Genomic DNA, 22061 nt, shown 5'->3' on the forward strand with positions numbered 1-22061 from the left:
ATTGGCTGCCGGCAAGGACGACCGGGATTGGACCAGCCAGCGGGAGAGAGCTATATAACGAGACCGGACGAAGACGGAGGCGGCATTCTTCTTCCGCTCCCAACTCAACACTCCCTGATTTTTGCCCTGTGTTGTGTGTACGTGTGTGACAGGGAATACGAGTTGTAGCCTAGTTAACTGTTAACATAAAATAAGTGAAAGTAGAGGTGGGCTGCTGTTTTCTTTTGTGACTGTTTTCTCCTGTTTTTGTCAAGTTAGGGAGGTCAGTATTTTTGTATTTTATTTTCTCTTTATTTAATAGATTATCTCCTGGCAATTAGGTAGAGTCGTTTTGTTTGTTATTTTGGCCGGAGCCCACCTTGAAGTCTAAACCAATAATCTTACACTGTAAATATAGTTCACCTTTTTTTGTAACTAAATGCATTTTCACTTGCCAGTGTTGTGTGATTAAGGTGTATTCGGCTTGGGAATGGAGGAAGGTGCTCTTTTCATGTTGTGACCCTGGTTTCCCCTAGACGGAGTCGTAACACATGGTCATACTTTAAAATTGTGGTGTTTATGCAGACATGAACAGTGATTCACTGTCAAACTTCGACTTTTGTAATTTCAATCCGTTCTTTCTACTTGGTAAACCAAGGTAACCATAAGAGTTCATTTCTGTTTTGCCTTGGTTTCAGGGAACTTGCTTCATGCTGAAAGAGGAATATGAGGTAGACGGCCTTAATCTATTTTACATTTTGTTGCTTGATCCTGAAAATATACATATTTTTCCCTCACTGCACTTCCTGGGCTCAGTGGAAAAGCAAGTCCTCCACTTTGTCTGAGTTATATATTTAGCCTCTGATTCCTGCATATGGGAGCATCTCTCTGCTTACTGACAAAGTGTAAGTCACTCTCTACAGCTTCATTGTTGCCTTCAGCTGCCAACATGTGACATTTAGGAGGTGGAGGGCATGGAAACATGCCAACAGTTGATGATGAATGTGATGCTTTGGATTAAATAAACTAAACTAACTAAATAACTAAACCTTAATTGACTGTCTGATGCAGGTTCTTCTCTTCATCCTGCTGCTGCTGGATATCTAGTTTGTTATTTCCAGTTTGCTATTTTTCTGACCAAAACTACATGAATGCGGCAACATGTTCCACTAACAACTGAAGTCATTAGAAGCAGGAGCTCACAAAGCGCATTTGAAGTATCATACAAACAACCCAACACAAATGCCTGAATTCCCAAAAACATGATGTTTACAAGATAGAGGATAGAAGCTGCATTAGCAAGTGATGGTAAATGAGACCTATCCCATTAGTATGTGGCTTTTGGTATTCTGTTAGTAATGAGTATTTTGTGTATCTCTGTTTAGCTGCTCTTTGCGTAGTTAGAATACTATTTTGGTGTTCAAGAGACAGCAGATGTATATGATGTTTAATAGAGTTTATCTGTATTGCAACAAACTTGCAACATACAAACAGCACTGTTACACAAACAAGTGTAGTGGAACAAGTATACACAACCTTTATGGCTTTAATATTTAGAAGTAGGAGGTTGCAAGGAGCACATCAAAGCGGCATCTGGAAAACTGCAAGGCAGAGATTCAAACTAACAACACTGCTGCCATCTAGTGGCAAAATGTAGAATGCAGAAAGGTTGTTCTGAGAGAGGAAATGATTGCTGAACTTTTTTTTTTTTTTTCCAACTTATGCTCTTGCATAAAGGGAGTGGTTGCAGAAATGAAATTCTTTCCATCCTTCAGCAGTTGATACCCTGAGACAGCCATTGGTCCACAGTAAACATGGGCCGTCCCTTGAAAGTAGGCCAAGGGTGCGTCCTGTTACTCTTAAGATACCTCCTGCTTTCCCTCACTGCCTCCTCCTTTCCTTTGTGGCCCAGATTTTGACGTCATCACCTTGCAAGGAGCCCCAACATCGTAGTCATAAACTAAACCATGGATTTGGGAAAGGTTTAGGCAAGATTCTTTGCTTGCAATAATAAAATGCACTTGCAGGTTATTTATTCATTTATTTATTTATGTATTTATTACCTTAAAAATACTTTTTTTTTTTTTTTTTTTTTTGGTTATTCAAATGTGCTGCATTGTTATTATCCCCATCCCTATACAACATATTACATACTATTCAATAAAAGACTAATTCAAACACTACTCTTATTTTAAAAATGAATGGGACACTGGCCATCTTGCTTTCCAAACTTTTTTAAAGCTTGAACATACTATACAGTATTAAAATAAACTGCATAAACTGCCTTTAGTGTGTGGTGCAACGTAATCCTAATTACAGCAGAATACTATAACTTCATTTTGAATATGCCTGTCATTGCAGAGCTTTGTAATTTGCTGTTGGACTCAATTGCTTCACCTCCTCTCTCACTCCCTTTCCTCCCTTCCTTTCCTTGCTTCCTTCGGGGTACCTCCTGCTGGGAGAGAGGTGGTTTTGGGGGGGCCAGGCTGACTGAGAAGGTCTGTTACCCCCAGTGGGAGCTCTGGGCTACGACACAGCCACAATGTATGTGGAGCTGCGAGGTTGGAGGGTTACCTGTAACATCGCTCAGGTGCCTTTTCAAAAAAGGCAGCCTCGGTGCTGTGTGATCTTGCGCCATCTATGGAGCCTTTCGGTAAGCGCAGGGCACATTTTACTGCGCTCGTGTGCAGCTCTGATCATATGACTCAGCTGCATGGTTTGTAAACTGCGGTCTCGGTTTACAAATCTGTGTTGACGGATTCATAACCCGCGAGCAGGGCTTATAAACCCACATAATGCAGTCTGTACACTTTTTCCCACCCGCATTCCGCGCTGCCTCACTTGGGTTGACTGAGGTTATGATTAGCCAATCAGAAGCAGATAAGGGGTGGGTCTTCGCAGAATGCGGGTGGATAGTAAAAACAAAACGCCCCAGCAAACAGAGAACTTGATTTCTGTGAGGCTTTCCCCGCCCCTCATGTCTTAAATGTTGGATTCTAGCCGAGTCACCAGGCTTTGGTTGGAGACCCTGTCGGAGGTTGGTTTCAGGTTTTCACCCGTCCAGGAAGTCCCTCACTAGGTAGGTATGTGTTTTTTTGTTTGTTTTTTGTTTTTTGTTTTTTTGGGTTTTTTTTTTTTTTTAAATGCAAACTTGCCCACAGTAACCCACAGATTAAGAGGGAGCGAACAGGAATTGGGAATTAGGCGAGTTAGTGGTCGCTTTAATTGTAAAGCTTGTATTAACACAAGCCACCATGCAGCAACTAACACCAGAGAGGCGAACTGACTGAATTAAGTGACTGAACTACCTAAATTGTAGAGAAAAAAAGTTTGCAACAGTGTTTCAACAGGGTGTTAACATTTACTACAAAAGCAAACAAATAGTAAACAATTTGTAGAGGGCGTATAATTTCGTTTGTAGTGAAAAGTAAATTGGAAAAATGCCCTGATGTGCCTTGCCAAATGTGCGTTCTTGTCCAGATAGTTAAGTGCACTTTGACATTGTGATAGATAACTGGAATCTATTGGTTTGCCCTTGCTGTCACGTTATGCAACTCAGTGTACTTTCTGTGAAGGCGGATTACAGTAACATGATCTGAAGGCTCCCTTTTATCTGCTCTGTGCTTCTCTGAAATACCAGGCCAAATTGCTTCCAAACAATATTGTTTTGTTGCCATGTAGTAAAAGCAGTGTCCAGGTGCATTTTTTTTTTACCCTCTAAGTGTGTGGGAACAGTCTTGTATTTGTTGAATTATTATTTGTTTCCTTGGACGCAGGTGTCTGTGCCTTGAGCGCTTTGCTTTGGCTTCATACCTGACAAAGAGTCAAAACAAGTCAAGTTAATTTTATACAGTGAATGGGATGAGATGGTGAGCCTACCTCTCTATTAAGTATATTTATGAGTCACTTCCAGACAGGGTGTCAACATGACACAGATTCAAGATTTAAGATTGAAGGTTTGTCATTTTCTTTATGTTACATTGTGCACAAAACGAATCAGTCAAACAAACCATTCCCCTCAGACCACAGTGGAAAAGATCAATAAATATGAAATTTCCCTATGAGCAGCACCACCAAAAGCAAAGGACAAAAGCAAAAAGCACATTTAGCCCTGTAAAATTAAACACACAGGGCATTAAAGTGCATGGTTCATTTCAGTGTTGACAGTCAGCGAGTGGCCAGCGCTGATGGTCCTGACTACTTGCAGGTGGAAGCTGTTTAGCATTCAACTGGATTTAGCACAGATGCTCTTGTGCCTCCTCCCAGACGGCAGGAGGGAAAACAGATTGTGAGGATGGTGGTGGGGATCCTTAATGATGCTGGCTCTTCGAACGTAGTGTTGATGGTAAATCTCTGGCAGGAAGGGGAGAGGAGCACCATTGATCTTAGAAGTGTAGGTTAGGATGCTTTCAGTGGTGCCTCTGTAAAACATGGGGAGATTTGCCCTTTAAAGTCAGAGGGGATGGAGCCATTGGGACTTTAACCATAGCCGAGGTGCACTCATAGAAGCTTGATGTTACTGACTGATGTCACAGCATATATAATAACTATTTCTTTCGTTTTGTCAGAGCTTGTTTTTTTCTGATTGCCACATACCTTGGCTTGCCTCATGTAGCATGGCTCAACCCTGCCTTGAGTTCAAATGAGGCAAATGAGGCAAACTCAATTCTAGTCAGCTATTAACTAGTTATCCATTCCTATCCAGTAGTCATGAACCTGTTCCTCCTGGGGCTGGGGCTGGTGGTCTTCTACTACCTGTACCGCTGGGTCCGGGAGCTGCCCAGGGTCCCGGACAAGGGTAACAAGTATGTGTACATCACCGGCTGTGACTCTGGCTTCGGCAACCTCCTGGCCCGATACCTGGACAAGCAGGGGTTCAGAGTGATCGCCGCATGCTTTACAGAGAGAGGAGAGGAGGATCTGAAGAAGGCCTGCTCCGACAGGCTGAGCACCACTCATTTAGATGTTCGAAGCAAGGAGAGTGTCAGCAAGGTTGCATCCATGATCAAGGAGAAAGTGGGCGAACGTGGTGAGTCCTGCAAGAATACATGCCTTTATACATTTCTATTTAAATTTACTGGCATGGAATAATGGGTTTCCTTACCCAAACAGAATTGTGACAGATCATGATGCATCATCCTCTGAAAACCCCATCCAGAGGGGAGATCAGTTGGCACCATAATGTGGAACCCGCCCAAAACCACGCATTTTCAAACTCTCACTGCTCTGTCAAACTTTGCCCTACAAAAGCTTATGTGCATAAAAAATCAACTTTATGTGGTGTAGTTTGGGAGAAACCCACAGTTTAAGTTTGAAATACATTTCAGAGAATGTAATGGATGTCTATGAGAGCTGTCCACAGTGTGTGACGTCCTCACCCACTCTTGGAGCGCAATGCCCATTCACTGGGACAGAATTTTTTAACAAAAATAAGTTTGATTTTTGGCAATTCATGAACCGAAGATACACATTTGTATACCGGCAATACATTCAGTGTCTTCTGCTGAATCTAGCAATACAAAGTGTGAAGCAAATTGGTGGGTACTTTTGATGCATTGACCATTGGAGGCCAAGGAAGCACCTTCACAAAAGTGATTGAGAGAGATGAATCATTCTCCCTCCGGTGTGGGTGGGACCTAAATGTGCTGTGTCTCTGCAAAATAAGCATCATTCAAATAAATCTGGACTATATCCAGTCAGAACAAGTGTAACCTCATGCTATCAGCCAGTATGTACAGTCCCAAAGTCACACACCCCAATAAGTCAGGTATGTATTCAGCATAAATCATGACACTGTGTTAATGTGCCATTCACAGCAGTCATTTTCACACAAACACACAAACAGAGGTGTTGCCAATGACATTAATGAAGGCTCTGTTTCTTGAAGCCGAGTCTTTCCGGTGAGCCATCAGGCACAGCAGCAGCACTCAGCCTCTGTTAGACTTAAATGGAGCAGAACTTTAATTAATGTCAGTGTTTACCTGCTATTCATGTCAAAATGCTGCTGTGAAAAAGGTCCATTCAATGAGGAAGACAGTAAAATGAGGAGATAAACACACATGCATAAGATTAGTGGTTAAAAATCCAAACCATCACATAATTAGGCCGCGATTACATTTAGAAAGTGTCTGTTTTGGCCTGATTCTGTGAACAGTAGCTGTACTGGACAGCAGATTTATTTCCAACCCTGATTATTTACACAGATAAATAGCGCCAATGTACTCTCACCGTCACTACAAAAGCCCAGATTGCTTTGATGATACAGTCATGCTGCCAGAGTGGTTTGTCCACTTCCTTGTTCTGGTGTTGGCATTTGTTACGAACATCTTTGTCTAGTCTTGCCCCTTTGCACATGCATGCATGCCCTTAGACACACACACACACAGCATAACTACTTTCCTGTTGACATATTTAGAGTTTCCTTCATCAGTGTCTACCACTTTCCCTCTTACTCTCTTTGTCTCAAACACACACATACGCATTTGCACACACACATTCATTCATCAGCAGGCCACAGGTGCCGTAGCTTCATTGCTATTCCAGTCAGGTAGACATGCATGCCAGCAGACACAAACTGAGAAGAGATGAGCACAGATAGGGAGATTTACACCACGATAAACTTACAAAAGAGATTTTAAATTTCTAGCTTTCAGGTAATGCATTAACTAGTAAGTTGTAGTAGTATTAACTGAAGTTTGAGGATAGGCAAGAGAAGAGGGCCAAGAGTAAGAGGCTGTTGTGGCAGTTAATTTATTTGTCCTCACACAACACTTACCACCTTGTCCTGCCAGATTCCTTCACAATGTCACAGTGTGTTGCACCCTTTGATTTCAGCAAGGAATGGCAACACCGTGAGCAAGCCATTTAAAGACAAATGAAGGCATCTTTCGCACATTGTGTCTTATAAGAAAAAAATAACTAAAATTCGAATTGCTGAGGTATTTCAAATTGTTGAGTTTCCCTGTTGCTGTTATTCTCATTCAGTGTCAGAAAATGAGACTTGTGGAAGTTGTGTCACAGTTGATAATCCAATTTAAAAAATAAATAAATAAATAAAAAATCAGTAAATCTCGTAACAGGGTCAGAGTACAGTGTTTTTGTCTTTCACAGCAGCTATCATATCAGCGTAGGCGATCATAGGAAATTGTCAGTCATGGCCATAGAAGAATTGGCCATAGAAGCGCTACGTGTGATGCTGGCGGTCTTGTGTCCTGAAAATAAAAATAAAAAACAGAACAGAAAAAAATGATTGGGACCCGCTTGCTGGCTGTCGTTAAGAGGACAGTGTGTGCTGTCTGTCCGGTCTAGCTGTTCTCTCCATGCTATGAAGATCTGGCATTTTCTAATGAAAAGAGATCAGACCGGCTTTTCAGAAGGAAAACCAGTGTTACTGCCTGGGAGGTGCAGTTTACACAGATGTTAATTTAGACTACAAAAATATATCACTAGGATGTCTCTGTTTACAATACATTCATGATTTCCCATGCAGAATGATGACAGTGTCAGATGAAGACAGTCATTGGCACAATAACAGTGCAGTTAACAGATGTTGTGCCATAATAAAACTTGTTTCCATCGTTTTGTCAGCTGCCAGCTGTTTGCATGGTGGTGTAACCTGACAACTCTGCATAATAATTGTGACTTAAGTAGAATCCCTTCTTTCAATCTCAAGAGAGAACTGTGGAAAATTGGAGTTAAAAACACACGTTTCGTGTACAGGTACAATCAGATTTAATTGTCAGACCATTTGCAGCATGGATTCTGTCCTGCTATCAAGTTTTCATCTATGCCATCGGCCTCTCGATTGGAAATAAAAACACAATGCTTCAGGCGCTTTCTTTTTTTTATTTGTTTTTGGCTCTTCATATCGGAAGCATATTTCTCACTCAGCGCGGGGAAAAAAACTCTCTCTCTGTCTGTCTGCCAAAAAGCCTCTTTGAATTGAATTGAATTGACAGTCATCTTGAAAGAACAATGGCCAATAGGAAAAGTGCAACACGCGGCTGACCAATCATGTAACTTTGATCACTGGCTCAGCTGCACTTGCAGGTCACAGCTTGCTCCCCACCAATGTGCAGCAAAAATAGACAGGTAAACACTAAGGCTGGTAAAAGCAAGTCTGAAATAGGGCTGAGCGATGTATTGATATTATATGAATATCATTTGGGATTTTTGATATTGTGATATGGTGATATGGCATCATTAGCAATGACTGGTTATCAAAAATCTCTTGTGTGTAAATATCTCACCACAGTATAGATATCAAGGTATTCAAAGATATAATATTTGTTTTTGTCTATATTCCCCAGTCCTATTCCAAAATAATTAGCTTTTGATTGGTTTGAAGAGGCTGTGGTTGTTCTTGGGAATCCCAATGCAAGTTGTGAAGGAAGTTACCAGGCTAATTGATGGTTGTAAAAGTATCTAGCGACTGATGGCATGACCTCCGCACGATGTCCCAGGCTTGTGGGCCGTCGTGAACAACGCAGGCGTGGCCATTCCCTCCGCCCCTTGCGACTGGTTGACCATCGACGACTACAAATCCATGCTGGACGTGAACTTGAACGGGGTGATCGCCGTGACCCTGAGCGTCCTGCCGCTGATCAAGAAGGCCAGGGGAAGGGTGGTGAACGTGGCCAGCGTGTTTGGGAGGATCAGCGTGGTGGGCGGCCCGTACTGCGTCTCCAAGTACGGTGTGGAGGCGTTCAATGACAGCCTCAGGTGAGCGCAGGGACATGTTACAGACAATAAATGATTTGTCAATACATCAATAACAATGCAGTGATGAGGTTTTTGGTTTTGTGCTTAAGATGCCAGAATTAACACTCCAACACTAACCGAGGAAACTTTTTTTAAAATATAGGTTAAATATGAAACCTTTTGGCATCAAGGTCCTCTGTATTGAGCCAGGCTTCTTCAAGACAAATGTGACCGACGCTGCGATCCTGGGTAAAAACGTGAAGATGCTGTGGGAGAAGCTGCCCCAGGAGGTCAGAGATGACTATGGACCCGATTTTCTAGACAAGGGTAAGACCAGACAGTTTTCATCTGGGATATCTTGGAACATTTTCAGTGGAAGAAATATGATTAATCTACATAAGCATTATAGGGCAGTAAAAAAAAATGTGCTTTGAGAATAAAGTCAAAACCTTGAGATTAAAGCCTGGAATGAATAAACACAAAGTAGCATTTAAACTTAACATTTAAACACTTGAAAATGTTTTTGTTTTTTGTTTTGCCTTTGACATTATGCTTGAAATTTTGACTTACATTCCAAAATTTGACCTTCATTTTCAAACTGTTGGCTGAGTTTACGCCCAAAATTTGGACTTTATTCTCGAAATTCTGACTTTAAAGATACACTACGCATAGTTGCGGAGGATTCATGGAAGTGAGGGAGTTTAAACTTAACTGAAAAAAAAAAAAACATAATCGCCAAATAAAAATCACAAAATTTGTCAGTAAGGCTGGTGTTGAGTTTTTTCTCAAAAGTTCAACTTCATTCTCATAATTCTGACTTTGGTTTCTAAGTTTTGACCTTACTCTTGAAAGACAGTCCGTTTTTTTGTTTTGTTTTTTTATCATGGCCCTGTTACTCTTCTATATGAATCTCAGCTGTCAGCTCTCTGTGGTAAGAACAGATTGAGTGCTGCATAGTTATTCTGTCCTGCCATAGCCAACATAATCCTTAATGCCATTTTATGGGTTATAATAAAAGAGTAGCAGTTAAAACATTAAAGATGCAGACGTCTGCTTAGGGTCATAACCGGCAGGAAAGTATCCAAAAGAGTCTACATTTTGAAATAATCTGCCCACACCCGTGTTGTTTTTGCTCCCAGCTGATGTGATGATGAAGAAGAAGGTGACCCAGATATCAGACGCGGACCTGATGAAGGTGGTCAGCTGTATGGAGCACGCCATCTCTGCAGTCCGGCCCCGCACCCGTTACTCGCCAGGCTGGGATGCCAAGCTCTTCTGGCTGCCGCTGTCATACATGCCAACCTTTGTGTCTGATTACCTTATGTTAAAAGAAGCCATTCCCATCGCAAAGTCTGTCCAATAAGACCAAATACACTTATCATCTAGTATCAGTATGGGGCCTTAAACTGTGCCCATTTCACCCATATGTGCCCATTTTATTACCTACAGGCCTTGAAACATAACATAGGCCATGCAAGAGACCAATGTGTTATTGGTGTAATATTTTTTATTCCTAATCATAGCAATATTGTAATATCCAGATGATTATTTAGGTCCAGATTAACATCCAGATGCACTTTTGTGTAGCCAACATTTGGTTGGTGTGTAGTGATGTGTTACAGCCACGAATTAAACAGCACTACTTAAAGCAATGCTGGTCTTTGTTTGCTTCCCTCCTTATCCATGTCATCATTTGTAAAGAGCTGTGCAGCCAGACGAGGCTTTCGCGTTGAGCGGAATGAGGTGGGGGCAATTTCAAGGCTGACTTATCTGCAGGTAGGTAGATAGAGGCTTGCTCAAGCTAATCTTCTTGGCCTTGGAATGTTCAAACAGGTATGTAAAAGGTTAAGGATGAGCAATAAAAGTTGTGTCTACATTTAAAATAGGCCTAAGACCAAATAGGTATTTAACTAGTATGGAAATAGAGGACAGGTGCTTGTGCTGTGTACAGTATATTGCAAATACATTAGTAGTCTTTAATTGCTTATTTAGAATCAGTGTTAAATGTAAGGGTGTGTACTTTTCACACTTGCATAGCACGAGGTATGTCATGCTGCCAGCCGTCTCCAAAGCCATGTCTATCATGTCTCTCTCGTCAGAGGGATAATCAATAGTCCATAGCACTGGACTGTAAACAAACAAGTTCAACTCCTGTTTGCTAGATGTTTCATTAATTCTTGCGCCACTGACCTTTGTCATAGCTAAGAGCTCAAACTGAAGCTGACAACCAAAAGCAGAGATTTCTTCAACACTTTGCAGCAGTAGTCCAACTATGGTCATTATTCATTAACTTTGAAAGGTGATATGACGTATGAAATTTGTAGATGATAAAACAGTGCACCTTCAAGTCCCAACAGTACAGTTTCCCTTTTTTTATCTTGGGAAGTGGTAGAAACAGTAGTTAAAACCTTTAAATTAATATTGTGGAAAAGTCAAGCATTCACAATACCCCTTTTCCACACCACAATGAACATCTACACATCTGTGACATAAGGCTGAGGTAGCTTTTTTTTTTTTTAAATGTGACACCATATCCTAGCTTAATCATTAACGGAGGCAACAAGATAGTGGTTTTAGTTCTGGGGCAAATGAAGAAATTAACATTATGGTAAAAGTATCCCTTCAGAGCACAGTTACTAATGCATTTAACTTTAATAGTATTTTAATGTTATAGCTCAAACCACTGTGCATACTGATTGCTTGCTTATGCCTCAGATTTGATGTTGCATGTAAAACTTTATACTGCCAAGTCACTACAATAGTCATAAAATATACAGCAGCATAAGAAGAAAGCCTCAATATACCCAGAAGAAGATTCAGTTTTGTCAGCAAACAAACCACACTTCCCATCTTGGTCAGCTGCTTTATTTTTGTTGTACAATTAAGCTGCAACAAAGTACATGTGGCTTAACATGGCTCGTGAGTGCCATCTTGTGGTCAAAACGAATGAGGACAGCCATTACAAGAACCAGCCTATTGGGAACAAGACTTCAATTCATTCACTACAACATATGAAAGCCTGGGAAATATACAGTTGACACAAGTTGTAGTTTTATGTAAAGACAGACCTTTATTCCATCTCCTTTCATTGGAAACATTAAATAGAACTTTCTTTGAAGATGACAAGACAGGTACATCTGCATTGTGACATGTTTTACAAACCAAGTGCTCCATCCAGACCCCTCCTCTCGCTCCCATTTTTTCCCCATTTTCCCCCATAACAGTTAGATTGTTTAGATGTTTATGAGTGCTCCTCAGCCAGCTTCTCGGCCTTCTGTACAACCTCCTCGATGGGACCCACCATGTAGAAGGCCTGCTCGGGGAGAGCATCGTACTCACCTGGAGGAAGACAAAGAATAAAGGCCAACATTAGCATGAGATCAAGTATTAATAAAGGTGATTAAAATGTCAATTTGTTAGAACCAACCAATGAAAAGAAATGAAAACAAAAGTATTAAGACTGATCAAATTAGTGGTCTCAAACCAGATAAGAGTACTGTAAGTAATAATGAGTATGCATACCACCAAGGATGGACTTGAAGCCCTTGATAGTTTCCTTCAGGGGCACCAGTTTACCCATGTGGCCGGTGAAGACCTCGGCCACCTGGAAGGGCTGGGACAGGAAACGCTGGATCTTGCGGGCACGGGCCACGGTCAGCTTGTCTTCCTCAGACAACTCATCCATACCCAGGATGGCAATGATATCCTGCAGGGATTTGTAGTCCTACAAAGGGGAAAAGTCATAAGCTTAATTCATTTAGATGCCTTCCACTGAGATCACAATACAGGCCAATAGTCCAAAATTGTATTACACATGATAGATGGTGTCCATGACTGAAGTAACAAACCTGGAGGATCTTCTGCACACCACGGGCGACGTCGTAGTGCTCGGCTCCCACAATGTTGGGGTCCATGATACGGGAGGTGGAATCCAGTGGGTCGACGGCGGGGTAGATACCCAGCTCAGCGATGGCGCGGGACAACACAGTGGTGGCATCCAAGTGAGCGAAGGTGGTGGCGGGGGCAGGGTCAGTCAAATCATCAGCGGGCACATAGATGGCCTTGGTGGAGAGAATTGAGGTATGATCACTTTGAACTGCTAATACTCGTCTTTGTTACACCAACGGTATATAATCTGACTTGTTGGTATTATGAGTATTGTCTATAATACTTAGCATTATCCCACTACTCATTTGCTTCCAATACATGCACCTAAATGATCCTCTTGACGAGTGAAGGTCAAATCAAGGTAAATTTAGTCTGACATATCAAGAAGTACATAATCACAGCTGGTGTGTCCAATGTGCTTTCTGACTGCTTACCTGCACAGAGGTGATTGAACCCTTCTTGGTGGTGGTGATTCTCTCCTGCATGGTACCCATGTCAGTGGCCAGGGTGGGCTGGTAACCCACAGCAGAGGGGATACGACCCAGCAGGGCAGACACCTGAGAACCAGAAGTTAGCAGAGAACAAAAGTGATTTCCTTATTGCTTCTCTAGTCTGACCAGTACCTAAACAACTCACAGGTTTTCAGTTTATGCTGGAGAAAAAGCAAATCTCAGCTATGGTGAAGTTGTAACAAGCAGATAATACACATTTTAAAGTAAAAAATCAAATAATAGACCTAGATCTGTCAGCTGCATTACTGACTCCGCTTTTTTTTTTTTTTTGTTAAAGAAACTAATCATACAAAATCTCTAGAAACTTGAATTGCTGTGGCTTGCCTGGCAGACAAATTATTTTTTAACGGGACCAAACAGACCTCAGAGCCGGCCTGTGTGAAGCGGAAGATGTTGTCGATGAAGAGCAGCACATCCTGACCCTCCTGGTCACGGAAGTACTCAGCCACGGTCAGTCCAGTCAGAGCCACTCTGGCACGGGCGCCTGGGGGCTCGTTCATCTGTCCGTACACCAGAGCCACCTAGCAGGAGGAGAGAAGAGGCCAGAGACAGACACAGGTTAACAAGAGCAAGTTCAAAAGGCCAGAGCACTAATGTGTCTAACCTGCCCTTTCTCAACTAAAAGACCACTAGTCATGTTTTATTTTTCATAGCACGGGTAATTCAACTCCTCTTCACCTTGGAGGTGGTGTCCTTCAGGTTGATGACACCAGACTCAATCATTTCATGGTACAAGTCATTTCCCTCACGGGTGCGCTCTCCCACTCCGGCGAACACAGAGTAACCACCATGGGCCTTGGCCACATTGTTGATCAGCTCCATAATCAGTACAGTCTTGCCCACACCGGCACCACCGAACAGACCTGTGCCATAAGTAGAAATAAGTAGATCAGTACTGAAAACTAATGTAAATAACTTGTGATGTTGCCACCAAGGCACCAATCCTAAATCCTGTTCAATACTGTGACAGTTCACCCATTGCTGACAGATTATACGTACCAATCTTGCCTCCCTTAGCGTAGGGGGCCAGCAGGTCCACCACCTTAATGCCAGTAACCAGAATCTCCTGCTCCACACTCATGTCAGTGAACTCAGGAGCCTCAGCGTGGATGGGGGCAGTCCTGAGAAAACATTATTCCCAGTCATTTCATTTATTTATGAAAAATTTGCATAAGAAGCAGCCAGTTACATGCCAATGACTTTAACTCACTGCTTGGTGGAGATGGGACCCCTCTCGTCAATAGGCTCACCGATGACATTCATAATTCTGCCCAGGGTTTCGGGACCCACTGGGATTCTGATGGGGGCACCAGTGTCCAGAACCTTCTGCCCACGGACCAGACCCTCAGTACCATCCATGGCAATGGTACGCACTGTGTTCTCCCCTGTGATGAAAAAAAAAAAACAACAACAAAGGGAATTAAAAGAAGTTGAATTGCACCTTGTTTGACCATGTTGCACATCTGTCCCATGTAAATACAGAGACTGCGCATGCACTCACCCAGATGCTGTGCCACCTCCAGGACTAGCCTGGACTCACGCCCGGTGACTTCCAGGGCGTTGAGGATGGGAGGAAGGCCCTCATCGAACTGGACGTCGACGACGGCACCGATGACAGCCACAATGCGCCCGGTGGCGGCGGCAGCGGCGGCGGCGGGGGCCGCATAGTCTCTGCCTGTTTAAAATAACACGAAGACAAGTCTAATTAGTTGACTCGGGCAACAGCCACCATGCAGTCGTGACCTTGTCGTGCCATTGGCATTGCTTTTTTGCGTCTCCTGCACAGTCCGGTGAAAAGCGACGAGCGACATGAGATTAGAAAAGCATAACTGCGTGTCTGCCCGCTGGAAGCCTCAATGTCAAGCGATTGTTTTCGGCCATATTATGTATGAAACCAGACAAGGAGCGACAACTGGCAATATAAACCGTGGAGAATTACATTAGTAAAGCAATAACACGTTGCGTATCAGATTTTGCTCCCTACTAACGTTGACTGGTAGTTTCTTCAACTAGCTAACGTAAGTAAGTCTGCCAAATGAATGAAGTTTGCTGCGAGCTAATGTTGCTAATGCTAACAGCGCCACTAACCTCTAACTGCGGCTACCTACCGTTAATCGGGAAAAAAGGCGCAACCGCATTACTTAGCCAGCTGTCATTCAAATATTCAACACCACTCTGCAAAAACGAGCATTTTCTTGTAAAATTTATATTTCGTAAAGTGTGGGGTGGATGAATTCCGCAGACTGCTGTCAAACCAGTGTGGCAGATTAGCCTAAACCTTGCTAGCAGCGTCTGCTCCGCCGCCTCATGTCATGACACATAAAGGTCATTACTGCTAGCACAAGAATAACACAGTCAAGTCATTCTTTACTCAATGACACGTGCAAATAGCAGCAAATATGCACACGTGTCAGAGTTGTAACTTTTGAAATACCTCGTTTATGCTGTGATTTTGATATTTTAACACTACGGCCTGTTCCACCGCCAGTAGGACAGCCAGCGTGATGCTAGCGCTAGTTAGCATAATCCCTGCCCTCCCATGGCAAGCCAGTAACCAGTAACTTTCCTAAAAAAACATTTCCACAAGATGTTCCGATCATGGGGGACTTACGTGAGAGGACGGCCGGGGATCCAACAAGAGCCTTCAGGGGCTGAACCCCAGGCTTGAGAGCCTGCAGAGCCCCGGTGCAGCAGCGTCCCACAGCTCCTAACATGGTCAAAATGGCTGAAGGTGGAAAGAGACAGAGGAACTAGCGGCTTTATAATGAACGGCCGGTGAAGCGAACTGCGCCTGCGTGCAACGTCAAGGACAACAGTGAGCATGCGCGGACGGTAAGCATGTCCAGCTGACATTCTGCCCTTTACTTGGCCAGCCTGTATGACAACAAATGTGCAGAATGGCTAACAGTTTCCCTAAAGATAGGACACCCATTTGATCTGCAAAAACAGTTGCTCAGATTATGTGTATAGACGTTTTCAAACTGCACAAGGCATCAAGTATGGCTCATGGATGCTGGTGGTGCCATAGCTCCAAAGTACACAGTGTCCCATCTTGTAAGAGGAGGCTGAACACCTAGTTTTTCACTCTGTTGTTCCCCATGTGGCTTTGGTTAATGACAGTGTCCACAATCCTCTAAGAGAAGAAATCAAGAGTTGAGGTTGCTGCATATGTCACTCTTTGTTAGGGCTGGGACGATATGGTAATCTCCCGGTTCAATACAATCATGATCCTTGGGTGCCGATTTGATATGTATTGTGATTCTTAAGTATTGTGATTCAATATTGTGATTTATTGCAGTATTTGTGTTTTGAATTATCCTCTAGTTAGTGGTTGTAAAGTTTCATGAGGCTGTGATTATCATAAAGGTCACAATAGGTCAGTTTAAACAGTGACATCAAGTTTCAAAAAATGTTTTCACTGCAATGAAATGGCTCCTACGGGGGCTAATATCATCACACATGAATAAAATGTGGCTCCCTGAATCCACAAGAGTCTCAGCTTTCCAGTCCAACCCAATTTATGCAACTCCAAGACTGTTTTGGCCCCCAGTATGCACAAATATACCAATGGGCAAAAATAATGCATTTGTACTGCATGGCTTTTGCCCAAATCTGCATGGGATTGGCACAAGGTGGGCATGTCTGCAAAGGGGAGACCCGTGGCTATCTAGAGAGCCAATTTGCATTCCAGTATCTTAGGATGAGAGGTCGAGGGACCCTTTTGAAAATAGCCATGGCAGTTTTGGAGCAATATTAAGTGCTCTTGCTGACAGCTTAGCACCACATGCTGGGTACTTTCATACGCATGATAAACCCATTCAAACCTCATTCAATTCAATTATATTAAAAAAAAAAAAAAAAAAAAAAAAAAATCATACAAACAAGAATCGCAATACTTAAGTGAACCGACTTTCTTTCCCAACTCGACTCTGTGTGGCTGTGGAGATGTTTAACACTTATTATTTTACTTTAAGATAAGCTGACAAAAGGGGAAATTTCTGTCATCCATGTGTGAGTGTACACTTGAGCATGTGTGATATTAGTAATTCCTCAGATTAAGAGATGGAAATACAACATCAGTACAAATATCCATAGGTTCAGACTTTATGTAAAGAAAATTGTTGTATAGTATCATGTTTTCTACTCTGTCACACACACGTGTGCGCGCACACACACACACACACACACACACACACACACACACACACACACACACAAATGTCTATTGTACCTCTGTTGGTCTGCTGGTATATGCTGAATTGTAAAAAGCCTACTGAAGTGAGTCCTTCATATTTACACTAGAGTGTGCTGTTGCACTAAAAAGAGGTGGCCTACATATGAATACTTTGTGTGTGTGTGTGTGTGTGTGTGTGTGTGTGTGTGTATGTGTGTATGTGTGTGTGTGTGTGAAAGGGAGAGAGAGAGAGAGAGAGAGAGAGAGAGAGAGAGAGAGAGAGAGAGAGAGAGAGAGAGAGTGACATAAATGTTCCTTATTTTCCAGTGCTTTAATCATACACTTGTCCTCATAGCTTTCATGTCAAGCATTTTAAAGAAAGGACATCCGTTTTTCCTGTACGCAAAAGCTCAAACAAACAATGGTAGAACAGACTACTGCCAGAACATATCAGCCAATAATGATGCCCCTTAAGGCTGTGTATATGTAGAAACAATATTAAACATTCCAAAGATGGTTTAGTCTCGTTGATAAAACATTTTGTGGGTACTATTGTTTTGTTCTTATCCTGACATACATCACTCTTTTCAGATCCCCTCATAACTTGTCTGCATTTGCACCTTCCAAAGACAAATTTATCATTTTTTCAAAAGCGAATACAGTTTGGAGATTCAATTCAGTCAAGAGTCAATCAATTTGGAAATGTCAGAGGTACAAGTTAACCTTTATGACAACACGTACTGAAATTTTAAAAATAAATTCACATTTTACTCAGTATATTTACTCACTCTACATTGAAAACACTCACATAGAATGGAATATAATGCACAGTGATATGAGTTTTTAAAGCGATCAATCAAAATTTCATGACATTCAGCCTTCACTGCATATCAGATATAGACTTAATATCCCTTTGAAGAATTAGATGAGATCTTCAAAAATATGCCTAATGATGTTTTAGATGGTAGTTTAATAGATCTACATCACTGCTACACACAGATGACTGTCGATATGCATGAAAACATCTGTACGAGTCTGTATTTGTCTGTGAAAACATAGCACATACTTGGATCCAGCCTCCTTTCCGTGTCAGAAAGAGAAATCAGACGACGGGTCATTGAGAGGACTGTGTATTGCTCGGTTCTTGTATTATCTACAGCTGTTGGCTCATGACAGGTAGAAGCACAAAGGAGTTTTTGGCCAACAAAGATCATCAACATTCCCAGTTAAAGGAAACAAAATGAGTCTCGAGGTAAAAAAAAAAATCTATGTGAAAATTTCTTGGCAAAAAGAAGTTCCTGTGTAATCAGTACAGCAATTCTACTCTCCAGCACTGTCCAAGCAGCCTCCATGGATCACTGCTCAAGCGTTTTACACGTGCAGGAGGGTTTCTTATTGGAAATAGGTTATTTGCAATGTTAGCTTTCTGTTCTGTAGCTGCGATTTCCTGACTAAACGAGTTAAGAGGGGTATGAAAGGGCATTGAGGTTGGGCATGAATGGGCATGCAGTTCCTTAAGCAGATCTAATATATTAGAAGCTGCAACAGTTCCCATTTCCAAACATGCATCGACATTATTTGCAGCTAATGTGACAGGTAAAGGGCGCCCGCTTTGTCAAATCGTCTCCGTGCAGGCAGCGGAACATCTTGGATGCCACAACAAACACCTTTAGGTAAAACTTGTTAAATGTTTTCCTCTCCGAAAGAGGGTCTCACCTGTCCCATGGGCGCTGCAGTGCAACGTATTGTCTCTGTCAACTCTTCATGCCTGGAATGTCTTGATAGCAGGCGACCTCTGACCTCTCACTGACACGTTCCATTCACCCCATGAGAGGAAGCAATCCCCCATCTTCCATGACATGTTTTACCAAGCATTTCAAAGGTAATGAGGATGTGCTTAAAGATGGAGATTGAGGGGTTTGACACAGATGGCCAGATTATAATCAGGGTTTATGGAGCTATTGTAGACCCAGATCAGGTAGTATCAGGTAGTATCTTTTCCTGATTTCTTTTACCAGTTGACTGTGGTGTGTCATACAGGATTACAAAATGAATGTCCCAAATTAAAGACAATCACAGGAAAATGCCTGAGGGCGGTTTCAGCATGTTTTTTTGTGTGATTGGCACCTTACTGGACACTATTTGAATGGTCCTGATTCAGAATATACACCTAGCTGATGGTTAAGCAAGCATAATTATTTGCAAATACTATTTCCCCCAGGTCTTTGAGTAAATGTCAGCTTCCTTTTAGATTTGACTGGTATGGAAACTTGTCAGAACATATATATTTGTTTTGCCGCTCGGGGTAATTTTGCAGAATTACAAGTACATGCTGGAGAGAAATAATGGTTGTGGATTGCTAGTCACGCATCAGGAATCACTGATGTCACTCATGTTGTCTTCAGCCTTGTAACTATACACTTATGAAACATGCATTGTGTTGTAAAAACAGTCCTTAAGCTAAATGTCACAGGAAGACTGGAGGATGTCAAAGAGGAAAGTGGTGGCTTCAGCTGTATCATAAAAGCGGAAGACTGTCACACTTTCTTGTTTCATGCCACACACCTTTTTGCAGGAATAGATTTTCTCATGAAAGTTTGAATGTGTGACATATGCAAATTGGCAAAGCACACACTGATAACGTGATAAAACTGGCTAAAATGAGGATGTGAACAACTGGAGCATCTACATCCACTCTAATGTTTTAAGTAGAAAAGACACTGTGAACTCATCAAATGGGTGTCATCCCACTCCTGAAAACTGAAGGGGCATTTTGGTGGACTTAATGTGCATTTTAAATGCTGTATTAAATAGTAAACAGGTTATCCGGCTTGTTTCTACAGATGTTGTCAGTCAGTGCTTGTAAAGACAGCAGGAAAGTGAGAACATGCATCCAAAACATTTTTTTTTCTTTGTTTCCAGTTTGTTGCCGTTTCATTTTTTTTTTTTTTTTTTATAACTGAATTTGAAAAGGTTCATTGCACCTGCTTTGTATCAATTCTCCTGCCAGTGAATTTATTGCATATATCAGTATTGGATTCCCTGTAAATATAGTATTTTTCCTTGGGTGTGAAGCATATCCTATTGAGCTTTCTGAATGAAGGGGACATCAGAGCTGTATTGTCCCTCTTGGTTTTGCCATATGTTTTGCATTTTGCAAACAAAGAAAGTGGTTAAACTAGAAGAGATAATAACTCACAAAAGCAGTAGCTTTTAAAACTGAAAGGTCAGAGTTCACCGATGACAGCTTCTCCCTGTTCCTCGTTGCAAAGTAGCACCACACTGAGACAACTGACAGAAATAATTCCCATAAATCCCCACTGTGCTTTAATCAGTTCACCATAAGGGAGAATGAACCAGATTTAAGGAAGTCCATCTTTCAGGGTAGCATTCTTGAGTGACAGGCTCACCTTTGGTTGCTTTCAGGAATACAGTAGGCAGTAAAAACATGCACTGTCATCTTTGCTGCAGAGTTATGAGATTCCAGTTTCAGCTTTTGCAACTGGAGACAGGAGGTCTCGTGGGGTTCTGGACTCCTGTGATCCAGAGCTAGGGTCTTACATGGGAATTGTGATGAGGATAAGGAAACTTCTGAAAAGTTTCTAAAAAATATAAAACTTTTCACATCTAGCTTTGAAAAGACTAGACGATTAGATTAGAGGAGATTCTGCTTGTGTACCCGACAAAACCTTTTTTTCTGCTTACATATCCATCCAGAGTGTGCTGGTACATTGTAATGATTGTAATAGTTCACAAAACCAGAAGAAAAGGAGGTCCACACTCTATTAGCTTCTTAGTTTTCTTAATTTTATTCACAAAAGGCTCACAGGCTAGGTTGAATCTGCTCCTTTTCTTCTATTTTTGTAAGTGTTGTCAGTCTATACACCAGTGCACCGGCCTTATTGGAAGAGCTTGGTGATCATGATTTTTTCTAATGAATGTAATACTCCACTACTGGTGCAACCTAACACCCATGTTGCTAATAGAATGAATTCCATCCAGTGGTGTGAACAAGTCTGACCAAATACCACAAAGTCTTTTCCTGTCACAAATCATAACATCAAATATATATTTTGTCTTTCATGCTGTCAGAGGACCGGTGGCAACTTTCTCTGGCTTTAGGGAATGTGTGTTTACAGTGAAGTATGCCAGGAGCAAGACGAGCAAGTGAGCGAATGTGTTTTCACAGATGAATCATGGTGGGCCACGCTGCCCTTGCAAGGTGTGTTGCCTTGGGGTATAATCTCCCATCCATCTCCAACTAAGTGTCTGGATTCTTATAAGGGCGAGGCATTCAGATGCTTTTTTCCATGCTCTATGACAAAACAGTACTTCATGTAAAACTGGAGCTCACCCTTGTCCCCTGTAACATTAGAATTAGCTACCTGGCAACAAACAAGAACTGACAAAGCCCTGTTACCTGATTTCAACCAGCTGTCTGTGCAAAAAAAAAAAAAAAAAAAAAAGACAAATCATTATTACAGCCTGGGGCTTTCTTTTCTGCTGCTGTTTTAAATAGCAAAGCTAACAAAATAGAAACGACATTCTTTTGAAAAACAGGGGAAAAAAAACACTCATTGCTCTGTTATAAAGTAGTTCCACCCTCTATTATTTCACAGCCCAGCACCTTGATGAAGGATTTCTGCAGTGTCTGTAGCTGTCTCCCTCGCCATCCCTCCCTCCCACCCCACCCCCCCCTCCTTAAATGGGAGTGAGTTTGAAAGAGGGCTGGTCCTTCCTTCATTTACTCTGCTCTAGGATGGCTTGAATTTGAGCTAAGTCAGGGAGTCTAATGTGAGCTGGAATAC

At 42.0% G+C, this 22061-nt stretch overlaps 2 protein-coding genes across 5 annotated transcripts; one reads left to right on the forward strand and one right to left on the reverse strand.

The window, feature by feature from the left end:
* The first annotated feature begins 2961 nt into the window (after window positions 1-2961).
* dhrs9 (dehydrogenase/reductase (SDR family) member 9) lies at window positions 2962-10331 on the forward strand. Of its 4 annotated transcripts, none has more exons than XM_030069698.1 (5): window positions 2962-3058; window positions 4685-5008; window positions 8442-8700; window positions 8843-9006; window positions 9819-10331. In XM_030069698.1, the coding sequence occupies exons 2-5, from the start codon at window positions 4690-4692 to the stop codon at window positions 10040-10042; spliced, it is 966 nt and encodes a 321-aa protein (XP_029925558.1). In that variant the 5' UTR covers window positions 2962-3058; window positions 4685-4689; the 3' UTR covers window positions 10043-10331. The 4 variants fall into 4 exon arrangements, with proteins under 4 accessions (XP_029925558.1, XP_029925565.1, XP_029925573.1 ...); XM_030069705.1 differs by having other exon boundaries at window positions 2964-3058; window positions 4688-5008; XM_030069713.1 differs by having other exon boundaries at window positions 2970-3062.
* Window positions 10332-11528: 1197 nt separating this feature from the next.
* atp5f1b (ATP synthase F1 subunit beta) lies at window positions 11529-15841 on the reverse strand. Its single transcript, XM_030069687.1, has 10 exons — window positions 15691-15841; window positions 14581-14754; window positions 14290-14464; window positions 14079-14200; window positions 13758-13942; window positions 13442-13600; window positions 13002-13124; window positions 12528-12740; window positions 12202-12403; window positions 11529-12018 (listed from the first exon to the last, which is right to left on the reverse strand). The coding sequence occupies exons 1-10, from the start codon at window positions 15791-15793 to the stop codon at window positions 11921-11923; spliced, it is 1554 nt and encodes a 517-aa protein (XP_029925547.1). The 5' UTR covers window positions 15794-15841; the 3' UTR covers window positions 11529-11920.
* Between the last annotated feature and the right edge of the window lie 6220 nt (window positions 15842-22061).

Source organism: Myripristis murdjan, chromosome 2 (assembly GCF_902150065.1).
Source record: "Myripristis murdjan chromosome 2, fMyrMur1.1, whole genome shotgun sequence".
NCBI classification, from domain to species: domain Eukaryota; kingdom Metazoa; phylum Chordata; class Actinopteri; order Holocentriformes; family Holocentridae; genus Myripristis; species Myripristis murdjan.

Excerpts from the sequence above, each read along its gene's own strand:
- atp5f1b (XM_030069687.1), bottom strand. The coding sequence starts at position 15,793 with ATGTTAGGAGCTGTGGGACGCTGCTGCACCGGGGCTCTGCAGGCTCTC. Across the intron at positions 14,755-15,690 it reads ATCCCCGGCCGTCCTCTCAC|GCAGAGACTATGCGGCCCCC; the intron begins GTAAGTCCCCCA and ends TATTTTAAACAG. Across the intron at positions 12,404-12,527 it reads GTGTGCAGAAGATCCTCCAG|GACTACAAATCCCTGCAGGA; the intron begins GTTTGTTACTTC and ends TCCCCTTTGTAG.
- dhrs9 (XM_030069698.1), top strand. The coding sequence starts at position 4,690 with ATGAACCTGTTCCTCCTGGGGCTGGGGCTGGTGGTCTTCTACTACCTG. Across the intron at positions 5,009-8,441 it reads GGAGAAAGTGGGCGAACGTG|GCTTGTGGGCCGTCGTGAAC; the intron begins GTGAGTCCTGCA and ends ACGATGTCCCAG. Across the intron at positions 8,701-8,842 it reads GCGTTCAATGACAGCCTCAG|GTTAAATATGAAACCTTTTG; the intron begins GTGAGCGCAGGG and ends TTTAAAATATAG.